This window comes from Lepidochelys olivacea (genome assembly GCF_965140295.1).
Source record: "Lepidochelys olivacea isolate rLepOli2 genome assembly, chromosome: 24".
NCBI lineage: Eukaryota > Metazoa > Chordata > Testudines > Cheloniidae > Lepidochelys > Lepidochelys olivacea.
Window position 1 is genome coordinate 16,284,265 of NC_140434.1, and position 26,342 is coordinate 16,310,606.

A 26,342-nucleotide genomic window follows, 5' to 3' on the forward strand; every position below is an offset into this window, starting at 1 on the left:
GTTCAGAGTGGGGGAGGAACCTTGACATGGTGGCATAGTGGTGGGATTAACCTGAAATCATTTTGAGATCCAGTTGAGATTTTTTGAACTAGAAATACAGATTTTAAAAAGGATTTTTTTTCCTTTGGAAAGGAAGTCCAGAAAGCAGCTGAAACTGAAAGCAGCTTGTTTTTTCTCTGCTTTGTGGCCAAGCAGAGACAAAAGGGGATTATCTTAGTGAATTGCAGGTTTTCTTTGCCTGGAGGCAGGGTACTTAACTCCTGCAGGGAAATTCACAGTCTTCCAACCCAGAGTTTTTTTTTTTCTTTTCTTCCTAAAAGTAAATAGGGGGTGTGTGTCCTACCCATTTGCTTTTTCTTTGGGCTGGGTAAGCAGGTTTCCAAGTAGTTGGAGGTTTTTTGCTTTAATTTGGGCCCAGAGCAGAGACAAGGGAATTGTCTTTTTCTGTAGGCTGACAATCACTATCAGAGAATAGGTATTCTATTCCAGCACAGCAAAATTTTACAGCCAAGTTTTGTTTGTTTATTTCTAAACCTTGGGTGTAAAGTTAGTTAAAAACAGAGAGGTTAGAATGACAAAATCCGCAGCTCGACTACAGCTGGAATTAGCCAAATTTCAGGCTGAGGAAAAACAAAGGGAACATGAAAGACAGATAGAACTCATGCGACTGGAGAAGGAGGTACAGGAGGCTGCCCACAAGAGGGAAATGGAGGCAAGGAAGCATGTGGAGGAAGAGAAGGAAAAAGAGAGGAAGCATGTGGGGGAGGTGGAGAGGATAAAGGCCCAGCAGAATATACCAACAAACCCTAGCAATCCTTCTCCAGGTACCACTTCCCATCCCAGAAAGTTCCCCACCTACAAGGCAGGTGACGATTCTGAGGCCTTCTTAGAAAACTTCGAAAGGGCCTGCCTTGGGTACAACATCTCTACTGACCAATACATGGTAGAGCTGAGGCCGCAGCTCAGTGGACCCTTAGCTGAGGTGGCAGCTGAAATGCCTAAAGAACACATGAACAAGTATGAACTGTTTAAATCCAAGGCGAGAGTCAGAATGGGGATAACACCCAAGCAGTCTCGTCGGAGGTTCAGAGCCCTAAGGTGGAAACCAGACATGTCATTTACCCGACATGCCTACCACATTGTGAAACATTGGGATGCCTGGATATCAGGAGCAAGTGTTGAATCTCCAGTAAATTTGCCCTTCCTAATGCAAATGGAACAATTCTTAGAGGGTGTTCCTGAGGAAATAGAAAGATACATCCTAGATGGGAAACCCAAAACTGTAATCGAGGCAGGAGAGATTGGAGCCAGATGGGTGGAGGTGGCAGAGAAGAAGAAAACTGGTTGCAGTTGGAGCGGAGACCAGAAGGGACCACCCCAGACCACACCCTATTACTGGGGGCCGCCCAAAGCCCCACCTACCTCCCAAAGAACCCTCCAGACCCCTTATCGTCCCACCACCCCGTTCTCCAGCAACCCTCCTCGCCCCAGTGACCCGTCAGCTGGATGATGTTTTAAATGTAACAAGCTGGGGCATGTAAAGGCCAACTGCCCCAAGAACCCCAACAGATTACAGTTCATTGCACCGGAATCACACCAGAGGTCCACAGGCCCAGATACCTCCCAGATACACTTGAAGCGGAGGGAAACTGTGAGTGTGGGCGGGAAGAAGGTCACCGCGTGGAGGGACACCGAAGCACAAGTGTCAGCTATCCATGCTTCCTTAGTGGACCCCAATTTAATCAAACCAGAGATCCAAGTGACGATTCAACCCTTCAAGTCCAACTCTTTCAATTTGCCTACAGCCAAGTTGCCTGTCCAGTACAAGGGCTGGTCAGGAATGTGGACTTTTGCAGTCTATGATGATTATCCCATCCCCATGCTGTTGGGGGAAGACTTGGCCAATCACGTGAAGCAGGCCAAGAGGGTGGGAACGGTCACCCGCAGCCAGGCTAAACAAGCCGTGGGGCCTAGCTCTGTTCCGGAAACTTCTATCAGGGCCCGGTCAGAGGTGATGGACCCGGACCCCAGGCCAATGTCTGCAACAGCAGTAGTGGATCCAGTCCCAGAGACCCAGACGGAACCAGTCCCAGAACCGGAACCAGCCAAACAACCAACACCAGACCCCGTGCCAGCACTGAATCCAGTACTTGCAACCTCAACACCAGAGGGCCCCACCGATCCTGAACTGGCAGCAGCCGATAACCCGACACAAGAGGCTCAGCCGGAGCCTGAATCCCAACATAGTGCACCAGCGGAGAGCAGTTCACAGTCAACAGAAACAACTCCATCCCCTATATCGCTTCCAGAGGGACCAAGCCTAGGTCCACAATCCAATGAGGGACTGATGTCTCCAGCATCAAGGGAACAGTTCCAGACCGAACAGGAAGCAGATGAAAGCCTCCAAAGAGCTTGGATGGCGGCACGGAGCAACCCACCGCCTCTCAGCTCTTGTAATCGATCCAGGTTTGTTGTAGAAAGAGGACTTTTATACAAGGAAACTCTTTCTGGTGGACACCAGGAAGACTGGCATCCTCAGAGACAGTTGGTAGTTCCAACTAAATACCGGGCCAAGCTCTTGAGCTTAGCCCACGATCACCCTAGTGGCCATGCTGGGGTGAACAGGACCAAAGACCGTTTGGGGGGGTCATTCCACTGGGAGGGAATGGGCAAGGATGTTTCTACCTATGTCCAGTCTTGTGAGGTGTGCCAAAGAGTGGGAAAACCCCAAGACCAGGTCAAAGCCCCTCTCCAGCCACTCCCCATCATTGAAGTTCCATTTCAGCGAGTAGCTGTGGATATTCTGGGTCCTTTTCCAAAAAAGACACCCAGAGGAAAGCAGTACATACTGACTTTCATGGATTTTGCCACCCGATGGCCAGAAGCAGTAGCTCTAAGCAACACCAGGGCTAAAAGTGTGTGCCAGGCACTAGCAGACATTTTTGCCAGGGTAGGTTGGCCCTCCGACATCCTCACAGATGCAGGGACTAATTTCCTGGCAGGAATTATGGAAAACCTTTGGAAAGCTCATGGGGTAAATCACTTGGTTGCCACCCCTTACCACCATGAAACAAACGGCATGGTGGAGAAGTTTAATGGAACTTTGGGGGCCATGATACATAAATTCGTAAATGAGCACTCCAATGATTGGGACCTAGTGTTGCAGCAGTTGCTCTTTGCCTACAGAGCTGTACCACACCCCAGTTTAGGGTTTTCCCCATTTGAACTTGTATATGGCCGTGAGGTTAAGGGGCCATTGCAGTTGGTGAAGCAGCAATGGGAGGGATTTACACCTTCTCCAGGAACTAACATTCTGGACTTCGTAACCAACCTACAAAACACCCTCTGAACCTCTTTAGCCCTTGCTAGAGAAAACTTACAGGATGCTCAAAAAGAGCAAAAAGCCTGGTATGATAAACATGCCAGAGAGCGTTCCTTCAAAGTAGGAGACCAGGTCATGGTCTTAAAGGCGCTCCAGGCCCATAAAATGAAAGCATCGTGGGAAGGGCCATTCACGGTCCAGGAGCGCCTGGGAACTGTTAATTATCTCATAGCATTCCCCACCTCCAACCGAAAGCCTAAGGTGTACCATATTAATTCTCTTAAGCCCTTTTATTCCAGAGAATTAAAGGTTTGTCAGTTTACAGCCCAGGGAGGAGACGACGCTGAGTGGCCCGAAGGTGTCTACTACGAAGGGAAATGTGGTGGTGGTGTGGAAGAGGTGAACCTTTCCATGACCCTTGGGCGTATGCAGCGACAGCAGATCCAGGAGCTGTGCACTAGCTACGCGCCAACGTTCTCAGCCACCCCAGGACTGACTGAATGGGCATACCACTCCATTGACACAGGTAATGCTCACCCAATTAGAGTCCAACCTTACCGGGTGCCTCCTCAAGCTAAAACTGCTATAGAACGGGAGATCCAGGATATGTTACAGATGGGTGTAATCTGCCCCTCTGAAAGTGCATGGGCATCTCCAGTGGTTCTAGTTCCCAAACCAGATGGGGAAATACGTTTTTGCGTGGACTACCGTAAGCTAAATGCTGTAACTCGCCCAGACAACTATCCAATGCCACGCACAGATGAACTATTAGAGAAACTGGGACGGGCCCAGTTCATCTCTACCTTGGACTTAACCAAGGGGTACTGGCAGGTACCGCTAGATGAATCTGCCAAGGAAAGGTCAGCCTTCACCACAAATCTCGGGCTGTATGAATTTAATGTACTCCCTTTCGGGCTGCGAAATGCACCCGCCACTTTCCAAAGACTTGTAGATGGTCTCCTAGCGGGATTAGGAGAATATGCAGTCGCCTACCTTGACGATGTGGCCATATTTTCGGATTCCTGGGCAGACCACCTGGAACATCTACAAAAAGCCCTTGAGCGCATAAGGGAGGCAGGACTAACTGTTAAGGCTAAGAAGTGTCAAATAGGCCTAAACAGAGTGACTTACTTTGGACACCAGGTGGGTCAAGGAACTATCAGCCCCCTACAGGCCAAAGTGGATGCTATCCAAAAGTGGCCTGTCCCAAAGTCAAAGAAACAGGTTCAATCCTTCTTAGGCTTGGCCAGTTATTACAGACGATTTGTACTGCAATACAGCCAAATCTCTGCCCCACTGACAGACCTAACCAAAAAGAAACCGCCAAATGCTGTTCAGTGGACCGAAAAGTGTCAGAAGGCCTTTAACAAGCTTAAAGCGACACTCATGTCTGACCCTGTACTAAGGGCCCCAGACTTTGACAAACCGTTCCTAGTAACCACAGATGCGTCCGAGCGTGGTGTGGGAGCAGTTTTAATGCAGAAAGGACCTGATCAAGAATTCCACCCTGTAGTGTTTCTCAGCAAAAAACTGTCTGAGAGGGAAAGCAACTGGTCAGTCACTGAAAAAGAATGTTACGCCATTGTCTACGCTCTGGAAAAGTTACGCCCATATGTTTGGGGACGGCGTTTCCACCTGCAAACCGACCATACTGCACTGAAGTGGCTTCACACCGTCAAGGAAACTAACAAAAAACTTCTTCGGTGGAGTTTAGCTCTCCAAGATTTTGATTTCGACATCCAACACATCTCAGGAGCTTCTAACAAAGTGGCTGATGCACTCTCCAGTGAAAGTTTCCCAGAATCAACTGGTTAAAATCGTCCTTGAGATGTGGAAAATATTGTTAGTCTTTATGTACTTGGTAGTATATTTAGAGATGCATGTGTCTTATTAACTCTGTTTTTCCTAGAGCTCCAGGAAGAAATCCCAGCCAGTGTTTCACCCTAGCTGAGATTTGGGGGGCGTGTCATAAATATAAAGGGAAGGGTAAACCCCTTTGAAATCCCTCCTGGCCAGGGGAAAGCTCCTCTCACCTGTAAAGGGTTAAGAAGCTAAAGGTAACCTCGCTGGCAGCTGACCAAAATGACCAATGAGGAGACAAGATACTTTCAAAAGCTGGGAGGAGGGAGAGAAACAAAGGGTCTGTGTGTCTATCTATATGCTGGTTTCTGCCGGGGATAGACCAGGAATGGAGTCTTAGAACTTTTAGTAAGTAATCTAGCTAGGTATGTGTTAGATTATGATTTCTTTAAATGGCTGAGAAAAGAATTGTGCTGAATAGAATAACTATTTCTATCTGTGTATCTTTTTTGTAACTTAAGGTTTTGCCTAGAGGGGTTCTCTATGTTTTTGAATCTAATTACCCTGTAAGATATCTACCATCCTGATTTTACAGTGGGGATTTCTTCATTTCTATTTACTTCTATTTTTATTAAAAGTCTTCTTGTAAGAAAACGGAATGCTTTTTCATTGTTCTCAGATCCAAGGGTTTGGGTCTGTGGTCACCTATGCAAATTGGTGAGGCTTTTTATCCAAAATTTCCCAGGTAGGGGGGGTGCAAGTGTTGGGAGGATTGTTCATTGTCCTTAAGATCCAAGGGTCTGGGTCTGTAGTCACCTAGGCAAATTGGTGAGGCTTTTTACCAAACCTTGTCCAGGAAGTGGGGTGCAAGGTTTTGGGAAGTATTTTGGGGGGAAAGACGCATCCAAACAGCTCTTCCCCAGTAACCAGTATTAGTTTGGTGGTGGTAGCGGCCAATCCAAGGACGACGGGTGGAATATTTTGTACCTTGGGGAAGTTTTGACCTAAGCTGGTAAAGATAAGCTTAGGAGGTTTTTCATGCAGGTCCCCACATCCGTACCCTAGAGTTCAGAGTGGGGGAGGAACCTTGACAACTTCTGACAACACTCCAATGTGGAAACTACAGAACCCGAACCACTCAAAAGGAAAATCAACCTTCTGTTGGTGGCATGTGATTCAGGTGATGAAAATGAACATGTGTCAGTCTGCACATTGCTTTGGATCATTATCGAGCAGAACCAGTCATTAGCATGGAAGCATGTCCTCTGTAATGATTATATAAAACAGGTGGACAGCAAAGTAATTTTGAGTACTCACCGGAGCAAAACCTTCTCCAGCTGGACGTTTTGGAAACACCTGTAAGGAAATAGAGCAGGATCAAGAAACTCCTTCTCCAATATCATTTCAAGGTTGTTGATTCCTCACAATGGCAATGGCGTTACCAACAAGCTCTACACCAGGAACGCTTTGCCAGGAAAGTTCTACCAGTACACTCGTGTGCTTTTGCTGGTATAGAATATTCTCCTCGAAAGGGAAATGAGGCCATGTCTACACTACAGAGCCTATGCCTGCATAGGCCCTTGAGTAGATGCTGCATATGCTGACATAAACTTTTTCACACCCCATATAGATGGAGCTGTGCCAGCAGAAGTCTGTATTTTAGACATGGCCCCAGACAGCTCTACGAAGGGAAACAGCCCCCCATCCTTGCTTCACAGGGGTGAGATTAACCTCCTGAATCTGAATATGGGAGCTTCCTTTCTTGACTCTGACCAATCAAGATAAGAATTAGAGCTGGTCAAAAAAATTTTTCTAATGAATTTTTGTTTAAAAAAAAATTCTCAAGCTTTTTCCAGAAAATTGATTAATACTTTTAAGAAAATCAGAAATGAAATTTCTTTGCATTTTTTCATTTACTTTTCCCCCTTTTTTTCTTCTTTTCTGGAACTCTTTGAAAAATTATAAATGTGTAAATTTCAAAGAAAAATAGCATTTCAACTCTATTTGGAAATTGGACCCTGGGGAATCAAATAACAAAATTCCAAACTTGTTTTGTAAAAAGAAAAGGAATACTTGTGGACCTTAGAGACTAACAAATTTATTCGAGCATAAGCTTTCGTGAGCTACAGCTCACTTCATCAGATGCATACAATGGAAAATACAGTGGGTAGATTTTATATACACAGAGAACATGAAACAATGGGTGTTACCATACACACTGTAATGAGAGTGATCAGGGAAGGTGAGATGTTACCAGCAAGAGAGAAAAAAAAACTTTTGTAGTAATAATCAAGGTGTAAGGCCAATATAGGCACTCCACCTCCCCGATGGATGTTCGGTATGCTGATAGACTCACCCTTCTCTTGGTCTAGTTCCGTCTATACTGGGGATTCTCCAGGAAAATAGCCGTGTTGCCCAAGAGGGGTGATTTTAGCACACAGCTCGTTGATATAGCTGCGCTGGCAGAACTTTATAGTATAGACCAGGCCCAGCAATACCAGCAAAAGCCCAGTTGTGCTGATTACAACTGCAGCTACAGTAGGGAGAGGCTTTTGCCAGCACAGCCGTGTCAGTCAAGAATCAAACCTCTTCACACCCCATTCTATAGAGCTGTGCCAGCAAAAGTCTGTATTTCAGACATGGCCCCAGACAGCTGTGGGATAGAAGACATCCCCTCTACACTTCCTTCTCAGTACTCAGATTGACCCCCAGAATCTGGAATTTGGGAACTCCCTTTCTTCAGTCTGACATTTCAAGATAAGAATTAGAGCTGGTTCAATTTTTTCAAAATGAATATTTGTAATAAAATTGTCAAGACAAAGAGATTTCTTTTCATTTACAGGAGATGATGCTGCCCGCTTCTCACTTTCAGGTGACATTGTAAATAAGAAGAGGCATTCGCATGGCACTTTTGTAGCCGGCATTGCAAGGTATTTACGTGCTAGATATGCTAAACATTCGTATGCCCCTTCATGCTTTGGCCACCATTCCAGAGGATATGCTTCCATGCTCGTGACACTTCTTCAAAAAAAAAAATGCGCTAATTGAATTTCTGACTGAATTCCTTGTGCAAGATTGTATGTCTCCTGCTCTGTGTTCTACCCGCATTCTGCCACATATATTTCACATTATAGCAGTCTAGGATGATGACCCAGCACAAGTTAAAGAGGTACGGATTGGATGAATGGACTATAAGGTGGATAGAAAGCTGGCTAGATAGTCGGGCTCAACGGGTAGTGATCAACGGCTGGATGTCTAGTTGGCAGCCGGTATCAAGAACACTTTCGCTGCAGATTTGACAAAATGCAAAGAAGGTACCAATGTGAGGTTTCTAAAGATAGCTACAGCACTCAACCCAAGGCTTAAGAATCAGAAGTGCCTTCCAAAATCTGAGAGGGACAAGGTGTGGAACATGTTGCTCTTTTAAGACTTCTGACAACACTCCAATGTGGAAACTACAGAACCCGAACCAAAGTAATTTGACAGCAAAGTAATTTTGAGTACTCACCAGAGGAAAAGGTTTTCCAGCTGCATGTTTTCGAAACACCTGTAAGGAAACAGAACAGGATCAAGAAACTCCTTCTCCAATATCATTTCAAGGTTGTTGATTCCTCACAATGGCAATGGCGTTACCAACAAGCTCTACGCTAGGAACGCTTTGCCAGTACAGTTCTACCAGTACACTCGTGTGCTTTTGCTGGTATAGCATATTCTCCTTGAAAGGGAAATGAGGCCATGTCTACACTACAGAGCCTATGGCTGCATAGTCCCTAGAGTAAGGCTGCATATGTTGACTTAAGGACTTGTTCCGACATAATAAGACCACCTCCCCACTTGATGTTCAGGAAGCTGAGAGACTCACCCTTGTGTCGGTCTAGTTGCCTCTATCCTGGGGATTTTTCAGCATAGCGTTTTTCACACTGCTAGCTGATATAGAGACACTGGCCGAACACTGAAGTGTACACCAGGCCCAGCAATACCAGCAAAAGCAGTTTTGCTGGTTATAACTGCAGTTACAATAGTCAGGCCTGACCAACCTGATTGCCTTCTATGATGAGATAACTGGCTCTCTGGATATGGGGAAAACAGTGGACATGACATATCTTGACTTTAGCAAAGCTTTTGCTACGGTCTCCCACAGTATTCTTGCTAGCAAGTTAAAGAGGTACGGATAGGATGAATGGACTATGAGGTGGATAGAAAGCTGGCTAGATAGTCGGGCTCAACGGGTAGTGATCAACGGCTGGATGTCTAGTTGGCAGCCGGCATCAAGCAGAGTGTCCCAGGGGCCGGTCCTGGGGCCTGTTTTGTTCAATGTCTTTATTAATGATCTGGATGATGGGATGGATTGCACCCTCCGCAAGTTCAGAGATGACACAAAGGTGCGGGGAGAGGTAGATATGCTGGAGGGTAGGGATAGGGTCCAGAGGGACCTAGACAAATTGGAGGATTGTGCCAAAAGAAATCTGATGAGGTTCAACAAGGACCAGTGCAGAGTCCTGCACTTAGGACGGAAGAATCCCATGCACCGCTACTGCCTGGGGACTGACAGGCTAAGTAGCAGTTCTGCAGAAAAGGACCTGGGGATTGCAGGTGATGAGAAGCTGGATATGAGATGATGAGAAGCTGGATATGAGTCAGCAGTGTGCCCTTGTTGCCAAGAAGGCTGACAGGATCTTGGGCTGCATTAGTAGGAACACTGCCAGCAGATTGAGGGAAGTGATTATTCCCCTCTATTCAGCACTGGTGAGGCCACATCTGGAGGATTGCGTCCAGTTTTGGGGCCCCCACTACAGAAAGGATGTAGGCAAATTAGAGAGACTACAGCGGAGAGCAATGAAAATGATTAGGGGGCTGGGGCAGGGGATTTACGAGGAGAGGCTGAGGGAACTGGGCTTGTTTAGTCTGCAGAAGAGAAGAGTGAGCGGGGATTTTATAGCAGCCTTCAACTACCTGCAGGGGGGTTCCAAAGAGGATGGAGCTCAGCTATTCTCATTGATGGTAGAAGACGACAGAACAAGGAGGAATGGTCTCAAGTTGCAGTGGGGGAGGTCTAGGTTGGATATTAGGAAACACTATTTCACTAGGAGGGTGGTGAAGCACTGGACTGGGTTCCGTAGGGAGGTGGTGGAATCTCCATCCTTAGAGGTTCTTAAGGCCCAGCTTGACAAAGCCCTGGCTGGGATGATTTAACTGGGGATTGGTCCAGCTTTGAGTAGGGGGTTGGACCAGATGACCTTCTGAGGTCTCTTCCAACCCTAATCTTCTATGATTTTATGACTTTTGCCAGTGCAGCTATGTCGTAAGGAATCAAACTTCTTCACACCCCATACGGATCGAGCTATGCCAGCCGAAGTCCATATTGTAGACATGGCCCCAGACAGCTCTGCGATGGGAAACCGTCCCCCTATCCTTGCTTCTCAGGGCGGAGATTAACCTGGAATATGGGAGCTTCCTTTCGTGACTCTGATCCCTCAAGATAAGAAATAGAGATGATCAACATTTTTCGTAATGAATTTTTGCAAGCAAATTGTCACTTTTTTACCAGAAAATTAATCACTTCTTTTTTTGACAAAATCAGAAATGAAAAGGTTTTCATTTTTTCATTTTTCCCCCCTTTTTTCTTTGATGGAGCTCTTTGAAAAATTATAAGTTTGTTTGTGGCAAATTTCCAAGAAAAATAGCATTGGAACACTATTTGCAAATAGGACTCTGGGGAATCAACAAAATTCAAAACATTTTTAGTTCTATTTTTCATAATTTTCATTGGAAAAAAAATCTTTCTTGAGTGGCAACAGCTAATTCAGATCCTATTATTTTATATTATAGTTGGGATTTTGTTTTCCCATGTGCATTACTTCGCATTTATCAATAATGAAGTTCATCTGCCATTTTGTTGCCCAGTCACCCAGTTTTTGTGAGATCCCTTTGTAACTCTTCGCAGTCTGCTTTGGACTTACAAAACTGCTCAAGATATTTATCATCTGCAAATTTTGCCACCTCACTGTTTGATCACTGCGGACTATGTGGCTCTAGGAAGAAGAATAAAGGAGTTGGAGGCGCAAGTGGTGTTCTCGTCCATCCTCCCCGTGGAAGGAAAAGGCCTAGGTAGGGAGCGTCGAATCGTGGAAGTCAACGAATGGCTACGCAGATGGTGTCGGAGAGAAGGCTTTGGTTTCTTTGACCATGGGATGGTGTTCCATGAAGGAGGAGTGCTGGGTAGAGACGGGCTCCATCTTACGAAGAGAGGGAAGAGCATCTTTGCCAGCAGGCTGGCTAACCTAGTGAGGAGGGCTTTAAACTAGGTTCACCGGGGGAAGGAGACCAAAGCCCTGAGGTAAGTGGGAAAGCGGGATACCGGGAGGAAGCACAGGCAGGAATGTCTGTGAGGGGAGGGCTCCTGCCTCATACTGGCAATGAGGGGCGATCAACAGGTTATCTCAAGTGCTTATATACAAATGCACAAAGCCTTGGAAACAAGCAGGGAGAACTGGAGGTCCTGGTGATGTCAAGGAACTATGACGTGATCGGAATAACAGAGACTTGGTGGGATAACTCATATGACTGGAGTACTGTCATGGATGGTTATAAACTGTTCAGGAAGGACAGGCAGGGCAGAAAAGGTGGGGGAGTAGCACTGTATGTAAGGGAGCAGTATGACTGCTCAGAGCTCCGGTACGAAACTGCAGAAAAACCTGAGTGTCTCTGGATTAAGTTTAGAAGTGTGTGCAACAAGAGTGATGTAGTGGTGGGAGTCTGCTATAGACCACCGGACCAGGGGGATGAGGTGGATGAGGCTTTCTTCCGGCAGCTCACGGAAGCTACTAGATCGCATGCCCTGATTCTCATGGGTGACTTTAATTTTCCTGATATCTGCTGGGAGAGCAATACAGCGGTGCATAGACAATCCAGGAAGTTTTTGGAAAGCGTAGGGGACAATTTCCTGGCGCAAGTGCTAGAGGAGCCAACTAGGGGGGGTGCTTTTCTTGACCTGCTGCTCACAAACCGGGTAGAATTAGTGGGGGAAGCAAAAGTGGATGGGAATCTGGGAGGCAGTGACCATGAGTTGGTTGAGTTCAGGATCCTGACGCAGGGAACAAAGGTAAGCAGCAGGATACGGACCCTGGACTTCAGGAAAGCAGACTTCGACTCCCTCAGGGAACGGATGGCCAGGATCCCCTGGGGGACTAACTTGAAGGGGAAAGGAGTCCAGGAGAGCTGGCTGTATTTCAAGGAATCCCTGTTGAGGTTACAGGGACAAACCATCCCGATGAGTCGAAAGAATAGTAAATATGGCAGGCGACCAACTTGGCTTAATGGTGAAATCCTAGCGGATCTTAAACATAAAAAAGAAGCTTACAAGAAGTGGAAGGTTGGACATATGACCAGGGAAGAGTATAAAAATATTGCTCGGGCATGTAGGAATGTTATCAGGAGGGCCAAATCGCACCTGGAGCTGCAGCTAGCCAGAGATGTCAAGAGTAACAAGAAGGGTTTCTTCAGGTATGTTGGCAACAAGAAGAAAGCCAAGGAATGTGTGGGCCCCTTACTGAATGAGGGAGGCAACCTAGTGACAGAGGATGTGGAAAAAGCTAATGTACTCAATGCTTTTTTTGCCTCTGTTTTCACTAACAAGGTCAGCTCCCAGACTGCTGCGCTGGGCATCACAAAATGCGGAAGAGATGGCCAGCCCTCTGTGGAGATAGAGGCGGTTAGGGACTATTTAGAAAAGCTGGACGTGCACAAGTCCATGGGGCCGGACGAGTTGCATCCGAGAGTGCTGAAGGAATTGGCGGCTGTGATTGCAGAGCCACTGGCCATTATCTTTGAAAACTCGTGGCGAACCGGGGAAGTCCCGGATGACTGGAAAAAGGCTAATGTAGTGCCAATCTTTAAAAAAGGGAAGAAGGAAGATCCTGGGAACTACAGGCCAGTCAGCCTCACCTCAGTCCCTGGAAAAATCATGGAGCAGGTCCTCAAAGAATCAATCCTGAAGCACTTGCATGAGAGGAAAGTGATCAGGAACAGCCAGCATGGATTCACCAAGGGAAGGTCATGCCTGACTAATCTAATCACCTTTTATGATGAGATTACTGGTTCTGTGGATGAAGGGAAAGCAGTGGATGTATTGTTTCTTGACTTTAGCAAAGCTTTTGACACGGTCTCCCATAGTATTCTTGTCAGCAAGTTAAGGAAGTATGGGCTGGATGAATGCGCTATAAGGTGGGTAGAAAGCTGGCTAAATTGTCGGGCTCAACGGGTAGTGATCAATGGCTCCATGTCTAGTTGGCAGCCGGTATCAAGTGGAGTGCCCCAAGGGTCGGTCCTGGGGCCGGTTTTATTCAATATCTTCATAAATGATCTGGAGGATGGTGTGGATTGCACTCTCAGCAAATTTGCGGATGATACTAAACTGGGAGGAGTGGTAGATACGCTGGAGGGGAGGGATAGGATACAGAAGGACCTAGACCAATTGGAAGATTGGGCCAAAAGGAATCTGATGAGGTTCAATAAGGATAAGTGCAGGGTCCTGCACTTAGGACGGAAGAACCCAATGCACAGCTACAGACTAGGGACCGAATGGCTAGGCAGCAGTTCTGCAGAAACGGACCTAGGGGTGACAGTGGACGAGAAGCTGGATATGAGTCAGCAGTGTGCCCTTGTTGCCAAGAAGGCCAATGGCATTTTGGGATGTATAAGTAGGGGCATAGCGAGCAGATCGAGGGACGTGATCGTTCCCCTCTATTCGACATTGGTGAGGCCTCATCTGGAGTACTGTGTCCAGTTTTGGGCCCCACACTTCAAGAAGGATGTGGATAAATTGGAGAGAGTCCAGCGAAGGGCAACAAAAATGATTAGGGGACTGGAACACATGACTTATGAGGAGAGGCTGAGGGAGCTGGGATTGTTTAGCCTGCAGAAGAGAAGAATGAGGGGGGATTTGATAGCTGCTTTCAACTACCTGAAAGGGGGTTCCAAAGAGGATGGCTCTAGACTGTTCTCAATGGTAGCAGATGACAGAACGAGGAGTAATGGTCTCAAGTTGCAGTGGGGGAGGTTTAGATTGAATATTAGGAAAAACTTTTTCACTAAGAGGGTGGTGAAACACTGGAATGCGTTACCTAGGGAGGTGGTAGAATCTCCTTCCTTAGAGGTTTTTAAGGTCAGGCTTGACAAAGCCCTGGCTGGATGATTTAACTGGGAATTGGTCCTGCTTTGAGCAGGGGGTTGGACTAGATGACCTTCTGGGGTCCCTTCCAACCCTGATATTCTATGATTCTATGATTCTATGATCCCTTTTTCCAGATTGTTTATGAATATGGTGAGTAGTACTGGTCCAAGTACACATCCCTGCAGGATACCACTCTTGACTGAAAATTGACCATTTATTCCTGCCCTTTGTTTCCTATCTTTTAACCAGTTGCTGATCCATGAGAGGACCTTCCCTCTTCTCCCATGACATCTTACTTTGCTTAAGAACCTTCGATGAGGGAGCTTGTTAAAGACTTTCTGGAAATCTAAGTACACTATATCCACTGGATTCCCCCTTGTCCACGTGCTTGTTGACCCCCCTCAAAGAATTCTAGTAGATGGGTAAGGCATGATTGCTCTTTACAAAAACCATGTGGACTCTTCCCCCAACAAATTGTGTTCATCTAGGTGTCCGGTAATTCTGTCCTTTACTACGGTTTCAACCAGCTTGCCCGGCACTCAAGTTAGGCTTACCAGCCTGTAATTGCCGGGATCACCTCTCGAGTCTTTTTTAAAAATTGGCGTCACGTTAGCTACCCTCCAGTCATCTTGTACAGAAGGTGATTGAAATGATAGGTTACGTACCACAGTTATTAGTTCTGCAATTTCACATTTGAGTTCTAAGAGAACACTTGAGTGAATGCCATCTGGTCCTGGTGACTTATTACTCTTTAATTTTTCAATCTGTTCCAAAAGCTCCTCTAATGATACCTCAATCTGGGACAGTTCCTCAGATTTGTCACCTAAAAAGAATGGCTCTGGTTTGGGAATCTCCCTCACATCCTCAGCCGTGAAGACCGACGCAAAGAATTTATTTCGTTTCTCCGCAATGGCTTTATCGTCCTTGAGTGCTCCTTTAGCATCTCAATCGTCCAGTGGCACCACCGGTTGTTTAGCAGCTTCCTGCTTCTGATCTACTTCAAAACGTTTAGCTGTTACTTTTTGAGTCTTTTGTTAGTTGTTCTTCAAATTCTTTTTTGACCTTCCTAATTGTATTTTTACATTTCACTTGCCAGAGTTTATTCTCCTTTCTATTTTCCTCAGTAGTATTTAACTTCCACTTTTTAAAGGATGCCTTTTGCCTCTCAGTGCTTCTTTGACTTTGTTTCGCCATGGTGGCACTTTTAGGATTCTCTAATTATGTTTTTTAATTTGGGGGATACATTGAAGTTGAGCCTGCATTATGGTGTCTTTACAAAGTTTCCATGCAGCGTGGGGGATTTTCTAGTGCCACTCCCTCACCAGTCCGACCTGTTCTGTCCTTCCAATCTAAAGAAATAGTATTTTTCAATTCACCTCATGCAAGTACTGTCATGCAATCTCTTTCATGTGAAAGTGAAACTTTCAAAGGTAGATTTTATTTTAAAATAACTGCACTCAAAAACAAAACCATGTAAAACTTTCGAGCCTACAACTCCACTCAATCCTACTTCTTGTTCAGCCAATTTCTAAGACAAAGAAGTTTGTTTTCATTTACAGGAGATAATGCTGCCTGCTTCTCACTTTCAGGTGACATTGTAAATAAGAAGAGGCCCTTCGTATGGCCCTTCATGCTTTGGCCACCATTCCAGAGGATATGATTCCATGCTCGTGACACTTCTTCAAAAAAAAAGAAAATGCACTAATTGAATTTCTGACTGAACTCCTTGTGCGAGATTGTATGTCTCTTTGTTTTACCCGCATTCTGCCATATATATTTCATGTTATAGCAGTCTCGGATGACGACTCAGCACACGTTGTTCATTTCAAGAACACTTTCGCTGCAGATTTGACAAAATGCAAAGAAGGTACCAATGTGAGAATCTGGAATTTGGGAACTCCCTTTCTTCAGTCTGACTTTTCAAGATAAGTATTAGATCTGGTTCAATTTTTTCAAAGTGAATATTTGTTATAAAATTGTCATTTTTTTTCCAGAGAACAAATTCATTGTTTGATAGAATCAAAAATGAAAAAGTTTGACATTTTTTCATTTACTTCCCCCTCCCCCCGCTTCTTTCTTTTTTACTGGAGCTACTTGAAAAATTATAGAAACTTTTTGGGATTTTTCAATGAAAAACTACATTTCAACTCTATTTCCAAAAATGGATCTTGGGAATCAAATGACACAACTCAGAACTTTTTTGTTTTAGTTTTCATTTATTTCAATAATGTTTCAAAATGCTCGAGCCCGCAAAGAATGAGACCTCCTGAATCACTGACCACTGCTGCACTTGTTGGCCTAAATGTGGAAGGACATGGCAGAGTAAACTGTTGTCAGTCAGTGAGAGCCTCTCTCTGTCTTCTGCACACAAACCACTTTTAACCATACATGTACACATCAAGTCTGAAATTTGGAACAAAAGCTGCTTTTGAGATATCTGAGCACAATAACATCTAGACAGTTTTCTTAATATGTGATGAAAACCCTTCAGCCTCCTCCCCGCCCTGCTGTTACTCAGGATCTTTCTACACTTAAAACGCTACAGCAACACCGTGCAGCGCTAAATTTGCACACTGAAGCACTTCAGTGTAAACACTCGCTACCGTGACGGGAGGGGTTCTCCTGTCGCTATAGTTAATCCACATTCCCATGGAGCAGTACCTAGGTTGAGTGTAAAATTCTTCCGGCTAGCTAGCACTGTCTGCAATGAGGATTTGGTCGGGATAGCTGCTACTATCAGGGGTGTGGATTTTTCATGCTCATGAGAGACATCATGCATCATGCTCATGAGAGACAGAGATATCAATGTGAGTATTCAGGATAGATGGGGCCTCAGACAATTCAAGCTCAGCTACAGGGAATGCCAAGAGATCATCACAGAACAATTCACCATTGGGTAGAGAGAAAAAGGAGACATTTATGTTAATATATCACAGAGAAAATCATCTTTCTAATATAAAGTATTAATCCTAGTAGTACTTTCACTTTTACCAGCAGAGCTTCTACCGGCAAAGCACTGCTTCCCTTTCGGTAAAGGGTGGAGATGGGGGTAAAGGCAGCCATGATTTGGAGCTTAATGTTGGTTTCTGTTTGTTTCTTCCGATTATGAAATCCGCTTTCAGGCTGGGGAGGTTTAGCAGCTCCATTGATACCATGAGTCGTCTATGACGTTACAAGCCTGATTGCGCAAACCCAACACCTTGTTTGTTAAAGAGACCAATGGCCTTTGTCAATGAGGAACGGTCAGAGTTGATTTACCTCCCGGTGTAATATGGCTATATACTCTCCCTAGAGTTTCTGAACATAGTTTTTATGGTGTGGATGGGGTCTATAATCATAAGTACATAAGAATGGCCATCCTGAGTCAGACCAAAGGTCTATCCAGCCCAGTATCCCATCTACCAACAGTGGCCAATGCCAGGTTCCCCAGAGGGAGTGAACCTAACAGGCAATGATCAAGTGATCTCTCCCCGGCCATCCATCTCCACCCTCTGACAAACAGAGGCTAGGGACACCATTCCTTACCCATACTGGCTAATAGCCATTAATGGACTTAACCTCTATGAATTTATCCAGTTCTCTTTTAAACCCTCTCATAGTCCTAGCCTTCACAACCTCCTCAGGCAGGGAGTTCCACAGGTTGACTGTGTGCTGTGTGAAGAACAACTTCCTTTTATTTGTTTTAAATCTGCTGCCCATTAATTTCATATGGTGGCCCCTAGTTCTTATATTATGGGAACAAGTAAATAACTTTTCTTTATTCACTTTCTCCAAACCACTCATGATTTTATAGATCTCTATCATATCCCCCCTTAGTCTCCTCTTTTCCAAGCTGAAAAGTCCTAGCGTCTTTAATCTCTCCTCCTATGGGACCCGTTCTAAACCCCTAATCATTTTAGTTGCCCTTCTCTGAACCTTTTCCAATGCCAGTATATCTTTTCTGAGATGAGGAGACAACATCTGTATGCGGTATTCAAGATATTCTCCGTCTTATTCTCTATGCCTTTTTTAATGATTTGTTTGCTTTTTTGACTGCTGCTGCACACTGCATGGATGTCTTCAGAGAACTATCCACAATGACTCCAAGATCTTTTTCCTGATTAGTTGTAGCTAAATTAGCCCCCATCATATTGTATGTATAGTTGGGGTTATTTTTTCCAATATGCATTACTTTACATTTATCCACATTAAATTTCATTTGCCATTTTGTTGCCCAATCACTTAGTTTGGTGAGATCTTTTTAAAGTTCTTCACAGTCTGCTTTGGTCTTAACTATCTTGAGCAGTTTAGTATCATCTGCAAACTTTGCCACCTCATTGTTTACCCCTTTCTCCAGATCATTTATGAATAAATTGAATAGGATTGGTCCTAGGACTGACCCTTGGGGAACACCACTAGTTACCCCTCTCCATTCTGAAAATTTACCATTTATTCCTACCCTTTGTTCCCTGTCTTTTAACCAGTTCTCAATCCATGAGAGGATCTTCCCTCTTATCCCATGACAACTTAATTTACATAAGAGCCTTTGGGGAGGGACCTTGTCAAAGGCTTTCTGAAAATCTAAGTACACTGTGTCCACTGGATCCCCCTTGTCTACATGTTTGTTGACCCCTTCAAAGAACTCTAAGGCCTGGGCTGCACTGGGGGCGGGGGTTCGAACTAAGATACACAACTTCCGCTACGCTATTTGCGTAGCTGAAGTCAAAGTATCTTAGTTTGAGTTACCTGGCCGTCCTCACAGTGGCAAGTCGACCGCGACAGCTCCCCCGTCGACTCCGCTTACTCCTCCTGCCGAGGTGGAGTACAGGCGTCGATTCAGGGATCTATTTATCGCGTCTAGACGTGATTTATCGCGTCTAGACGTGATTTATCGCGTCCCCGATAGATCGATCACTACCCGCCGAGCCGGTGGGTAGTGAAGACGTGCCCTAAAAGGTTAGTAAGACACTATTTCCCTTCACAGAAACCATGTTGACTTTTGCCCAACCATTTATGTTCTTCTATGTGTCTGGACACTTTTACTTTTTACAATTGTTTCAACTAATTTGCCCAGTACTGACGATAGACTAACCGGTGTGTAATTGCTGGGATCACCTCTAGAGCTCTTCTTAAATAGTGGCATTACATTAGCTATCCTCCAGTCATTGGGTACAGAAGCTGATTTAAAGGACAGGTTCCAAACCCTAGTTAATAGTTCCGCAATTTCACATTGGAGTTCTTTCAGAACTCTTGGGTGAATGCCATCTGGTCCTGGTGACTTGTTACTGTTAAGTTTATCAATTAATTCCAAAACCTCCTCTAGTGACACTTCAGTCTGTGACAATTTCTCAGATTTGTCACCTGCAAAAGATGGCTCAGGTTTGAGAATCTTCCAAACATCCTCAGCCGTGAAGACTAAAGCAAAGCATTCATTTAGTTTCTCTGCAATGACTTTATTGTCTTTAAGTTTGTCTGCGGAAAAGGACCTAGGGGTGACAGTGGACGAGAAGCTGGATATGAGTCAGCAGTGTGCCCTTGTTGCCAAGAAGGCCAATGGCATTTTGGGATGTATAAGTAGGGGCATAGCGAGCAGATCGAGGGACGTGATCGTCCCCCTCTATTCGACATTGGTGAGGCCTCATCTGGAGTACTGTGTCCAGTTTTGGGCCCCACACTTCAAGAAGGATGTGGATAAATTGGAGAGAGTCCAGCGAAGGGCAACAAAAATGATTAGGGGACTGGAACACATGAGTTATGAGGAGAGGCTGAGGAAGCTGGGATTGTTTAGCCTGCAGAAGAGAAGAATGAGGGGGGATTTGATAGCTGCTTTCAACTACCTGAAAGGGGGTTCCAAAGAGGATGGCTCTAGACTGTTCTCAATGGTAGCAGATGACAGAACGAGGAGTAATGGTCTCAAGTTGCAGTGGGGGAGGTTTAGATTGGATATTAGGAAAAACTTTTTCACTAAGAGGGTGGTGAAACACTGGAATGCGTTACCTAGGGAGGTGGTAGAATTTCCTTCCTTAGAGGTTTTTAAGGTCAGGCTTGACAAAGCCCTGGCTGGGATGATTTAACTGGGAATTGGTCCTGCTTTGAGCAGGGGGTTGGACTAGATACCTCCTGAGGTCCCTTCCAACCCTGATATTCTATGATTCTATGATTCTATGATTCTAAGTGCTCCTTTTGTATCTCAATCGTCCAGGGGTCCCACTGGTTGTTTAGCAGGCTTCCTGCTTCTGATGTACTTAAAAAACATTTTGTTCTTACCTTTTGAGTTTTTGGCTAGTTGTTCTTCAAACTCCTTTTTGGCTTTTCTTATTACATTTTTACACTTAATTTGGCAGAGTTTATGCTCCTTTCTATTTACCTCACTAGGATTTGCCTTCCACTTTTTAAAAGATGCCTTTTTATCTCTCACTGCTTCTTCTACATGGTTGTTAAGCCACAGAGGCTCTTTTTTAGTTCTTTTACTGTGTTTTTTAATTTGGATTTACATTTAAGTTGGGCCTCTATTATGGTGTCTTTGAAAAGTGTCCATGCAGCTTGCAGGGATTTCACTCTATTCACTGAACCTTTTAATTTCTGTTTAACTAACCCCCTCATTTTTGAATAGTTCCCTTTTCTGAAATTTCAGGTTTCAGAGTAACAGCCGTGTTAGTCTGTATTCGCAAAAAGAAAAGGAGGACTTGGGGCACCTTAGAGACTAACCAATTTATTTGAGCATGAGCTTTCGTGAGCTACAGCTTATGCTCAAATAAATTGGTTAGTCTCCAAGGTGCCCCAAGTCCTCCTTTTCTTTTTTCTGAAATTAAATGCCATAGTGTTGGGCTCTTGACGTGTTCTTCCCACCACAGGAATGTTAAATGTTAGTGGATTATGGTCACTGTTTCCAAGCGGTCCTGTTATAGTTCCCTCTTGGACCAGATCCTGCGCCCCACTCAGGACTAGATCGAGAGTTGCCTCTCCCCTGGTGGGTTCCTGTACCAGCTGCTCCAAGAAGCCGCCATTTAAAGGATCGAGAAATTTTGTCTCTGCATTTCGTCCTGAGGTGACATGGACCCAGTCAACATGGGGATAATTGAAATCCCCCACTATTAGTGAGTTCTTTGTTTTGGCAGCCTCTCTAATCTCCCTTAGCATTTCATCATCACTATCGCTGTCCTGGTCAGGTGGTCGATAATAGATCCCTACTGTTATATTCTTATTAGAGCCTGGAATTACTATCCAGAGAGATTCTATGGAACATGTGGATTCATTTAAGATTTTTACTTCATTTGATTCTACATTTTCTCCCCCCCCCCACCCCCGCACGACCTGTTCTGTCCTTCCAATATATATTGTACCCCGGAATGATTGTGTCCCATTGATTGTCCTCATTCCACCAATTTTCCGTGATGCCTATTATGTAAATATCCTCCTTTAACACGAGGCACTCTAGTTCACCCATCTTATTATTTAGACTTCTAGCATTTGTGTACAAGCACTTTAAAAACTTGTCACTGTTTATTTGTCTGCCCTTTTCTGATGTGTCAGATTCTTTTTTATGTGACTGTTTCTCATCTGATCTGGCCCCTACTTTATCCTCTTCCATCCTCTCCTCCCGACTAAAACCTAGAGAATCTCTATCAATAGACCCTCCTGTAAGAGAAGTCTCTGTCCGATCCACGTGCTCCTCTGCAGCAATCGGCTTTCCCCCCGCCCCCATCTCTTAACATTAAAAAGGTTGCAGAGCAATTTTTAAACTAAGTGCCAGCCGTCTGGATCCACCTTGGTTTAGGTGGAACCCATCCTTCCTGTATAGGCTCCCCCCTATCCCAAAAGTTTCCCCAGTTCCTAATAAATCTAAACCCTGCCTCTCTACACCGTCATCTCATCCACGCATTGAGACTCTGAAGCTCTGCCTGCCTACCTGGCCCTGCACGTGGAAGCATTTCTGAGAATGCCACCATAGAGGTCCTGGATTTCAGTCTCTTTCCTACCAGCCTAAATTTGCCCTCCAGGACGTCTCTCCTCCCCTTCCCTGTGTCACTGGTATCTACATGTACCACGACCACTGGCTCCTCCCCAGCACTGCACATAAGTCTGTCTAGATGCCTCGAGAGAAATCATAGCTGGCCCTATGACCACCACCTGAAACTCCAGATTCTGAACATGATGGGAAGCCAGATGAATAAAAGAGAGACTAGGATTGCCAGGGATCTCTCACTTCATAGATTTGCTAACCCTAACCGTGAAGGGAATGGGCTTCCGCCATTTAATCTGGCCTCTGTCTGTTAAAAGTATCAGGCTAATAGAACAGACTCTTGAAGCAAAAGGAACTTGCAGTACTCACAGGCAGAGCATCACTGACACGGCTCACCCCTGCCCTGCCTCCAATGGAGCGACCTCGGTTTAGCCTGGACCATGAACTCCAACACAGGAATGTTGATTTACATCCATTTGGAATCTGGCCCGTTGACTCCAATGAAGCTACGGATAAGTTACACCAGAAGGGGATCTGGCCCTGCTGACTTTACTGGAGCAATGGTTGATTTACCCCTGTTGTTCTGTCTCCACTTACTTTGATAGAGCAACACTAATTTACACCAGCTTGGGATCTGCTCCCTTGTAGAGATGAGGCCATGTACGGGATTGCCCATGGTGACACTATGATCTGCAGTCTCTCGGATGCAGAATGACAGAATTCTCCGTATATCACAGCTCCCAGTATGTATGACTCCACCTGGGAAGTGATTATAATGAACAGAGCCCACAGTAACCCAGCAAATTGTCTACTTTTATGCTGGGAGACTTGAACCTGCAAAGAACACTTGGATTGACACTTACATGCCCCATGGGACTTGGAAGTCCATTGCTTTGTGTTTTGCACCAGTCTTTGAACATGTGTCCAGGATACTCCAGTTGACTCTGAATCTCAGGGTTCGGGCTTGCGAAGAGGTACTGAGATAATATGACAGCCTGACAATAAAGTAAATCTAGAGTACTCACCGAAACAGCTTCTTCAAATGGAGTCTCGACATCCTGTAAGGAGATAGTTAGGAGTTATTTCACCCTGCTCTTTCTCCATGATCATTTCAATGTAGCTGATTCCTCACAATGGCAATAGCTTTCCCAGGTCAGTTCTACACAAGGAGCGCTTGGCCAGTGTGGCTCTAGCGGTAGACTAGTGGGCTTTTGCCAGTATAGCATGTTCCCCCCAAAGCCAAATAAGGTCATGTCTGCATTACGCTGCATTGCCCCGATGGAACATGCTGTGCACGCCAACAGAAGGTCTTTTTCTGCCAATATCAGCACTCCACCTCCCCGATGGATGTTCGGTATGCTGACAGAATCACCTTCTCTTGGTCTAGTTCCGTCTATACGGGGGATTCTCCAGGAAAATAGCCGTGTTGCCCAAGAGGGGTGATTTTTGCACACAGCTCGTTGATATAGCTGCACTGGCAGAACTTTATAGTGTAGACCAGGCTCAACCATACCAGCAAAAGCCCAGTTGTGCTGATTACAACTGCAGCTACAGTAGGGAGAGGCTTTTGCCAGCACAGCCGTGTCAGTCAGGAATCAAACCTCCTCACACCCCATACTATAGAGCTGTGCCAGCAGAAGTGTGTATTTCAGACATGGCCCCAGACAGCTCTGCGATGGGAAACAGCCCTCCTACACTTCCTTCTCAGTACTCAGATTGACCCCCAGAATCTGGAATTTGAGAACTAAGTCCCTTTCTTGAGTCTGACTTTTCACTATAAGAATTAGAGCTGGTTAAATGTTTCAAAATGAATTTTTGTAAAAATATTGTCATTTTGTTTTGCAAAATCAGAAATGAAAAGAATTTGTGGTTTTTTTATTTATTCCCCCCCCCCTTCATCTTTTCTGGAGCTGTTTGAAAAATTATAAGTGTGTTTTGGGGACATTTCAAAGAAAAATAGCATTTCAAATCTATTTGCAAAAATGGGTCTGAGGAATCAAAGAACAAACCTGAAAACTTTTTTTCTTTTTCTTTTTCATTATTTTTATGGAAAAATTGGGGGAAAAGGTGGCTAGAAAATTATGTAATAGAACTCATGCCTTTTTTTCTTTTTAGTTTTCATTATTTTCGTTGAAAAAAACAGAAGAAACAAATTTTTCCATCAAATTTTTCTTTTAAAAAAAATCATTTTTAGTTAAAAATAAAATAGATTAGTGACAAATTTCAAGTAGTTCTACATTTTTCTCCTTTCAAAAATGACTGAGCATCCTGTTTGTTGTTTTCAAAAAATATAGAACGTGGAGGGAAGGGTTGATTGCACAGCTGAAACTGTTCAGCACTTTTGGGAATCAAGTCCAAATCGTCAGTGATTGCGCCCCCAAAGAATGAGATCTGCAGGTTTTGCTAACTGTGTGAGGGAAATGGCATGATAAGCTATTGTCAATTGGTGAGGGCCTCTCTATATCTCCGGCACACAAACCTCTTAGAACCATATGTAAACACTGAAGCTGAAGATTGGAACAATAGTTGCTTTTGTAATATCTAAGCACAATAATGGATCCAAAACATTTTCTGAATAAGCAAGGAAATCCCTCTAATCTTCTCCCCTCACTACACCGAGATAATTCCAACTCAGCTACAGGGAATGCTAAGATACTGTCCCTGAGCAATTCACCTTTGGACAGAGAGGAAAGGGGAGACATTTCAGATCGTATTTCACAGAGAAAATCATCATTATAATAGAAAGGTCCAACTTATGACATTCTCCTAAGCAAAGTAGGGAAATATGATCTAGGTGAAATTGGTATAATGTGTGTGCACAACTGGTTGAAAGGCTGGGTAACGGTGGTTCTCTGTCAAGCTGGGTGGACGTATCTAGTGGCGTTCTGCAGTGGTCACTCCTGGGTCTGATACTATTCCATATTTTCATTAATGACTTGGATAATGGGGTGGAGAACACACTTATAAAATGTGCAGATGATACCAAGCTGGGAGGAGTTGCAAGCAGAGGGTTAGAATTCAAAATAACCTTAACATATTGGAGAATTGGACCAAAAGCATCTAGATGAAATTCAATAGACAAGTGCAAAGTACTTCTCTTAGGAAAGAAAAAAACAAATGTACAGCTACAAAAGAGGGAATAACTGGCTAGGTGGTAATACCCGGAAAAGGATCAGGTGGTTATTGTGAGTCACAAATTGAATATGAGTCAACATGTGATACAGATGTAAAAGAGGCTATTATCATTCTGGGATATATTAACAGGAGTGGTGAATGTAAGACACAGGAAGTAATTGTTCCATTGTGCTCCGCACTGGGGAGGCTTCTGTTGGAGCCGTGTTTTCAGTTCTGGGCGCTACACTTTAGGAAAGATGTAAACAAATCGGAGAGTCCAGAGGAAAGCAACAAAAATGGTAAAAGGTTTCGAAAATGTGGCCTGTGAGGAGAGGTTAAAAAATGGGGCATGTTTAGTATTGAGACAAGAGGACTGAGGAGGGGGACCTGATAACAGTCTTCAAATATATTAAGGGTTGTTCTAAAGAGGACTGTGATCAACTGTTCTCTGTGTCCACTGAAGATAGGGCAAAAAGTAGGGGGCTTAATTGCAGCAAGGGAGATTTTGACTCGATATTAAAAAGAACTTTCTAACTCTAAGGGTAATTAAACTCTTGAGTAGGCTTGTGGAATCCCCATCATTGCACGTTTTTAAGAAAACTTTGGACACCACCTGTCAGGGATGGTTTAGGTTTCTTGGTTCTGCCTCAGTGCAGGGAGCTGGACATGATGACTTCTTGCGGTGCCTTCCAGCTCTACGTTTCTATTATTTTACAAAAGTCATCGTTATGACAAATAGTATGTCACTCCTAGCAGTGCTTTCATTGTTACCAGCAGCACTCCTATGGGCAGAGAGCTGCTTCCCTTGGGCAAAGGACAGAGATGAGCGGAATGGCAGCCATGATCTGGACTTCCATCATCACTTCCGTACAGCTCTTCCAGATGAGCAAGTCCCCATTGTGGCTGGGGAGTTTAGCAGCTGTATTTATCCCCTGTGTCATATCTGACACTACAAGCCTGATTGCTCCAACCCAATCCCTGGATTGTCAAAG

General features: G+C 44.7%; 1 protein-coding gene across 1 annotated transcript in view; it reads right to left on the minus strand.

Annotated features, from left to right (window-relative positions):
* Positions 1-26,342, minus strand: part of LOC311512789 (uncharacterized protein) — a 51,130-nt gene that overhangs the window by 23,890 nt on the left and 898 nt on the right. Inside the window, exons 2-4 of the mRNA XM_084614158.1 lie at positions 23,262-23,294; positions 8,631-8,669; positions 6,440-6,478 (exon numbers count right to left, since the gene is read on the minus strand). Coding sequence (XP_084470284.1) covers positions 6,440-6,478; positions 8,631-8,669; positions 23,262-23,294 — 111 coding nt within the window. The remainder of the gene's footprint in view (positions 1-6,439; positions 6,479-8,630; positions 8,670-23,261; positions 23,295-26,342) is intronic.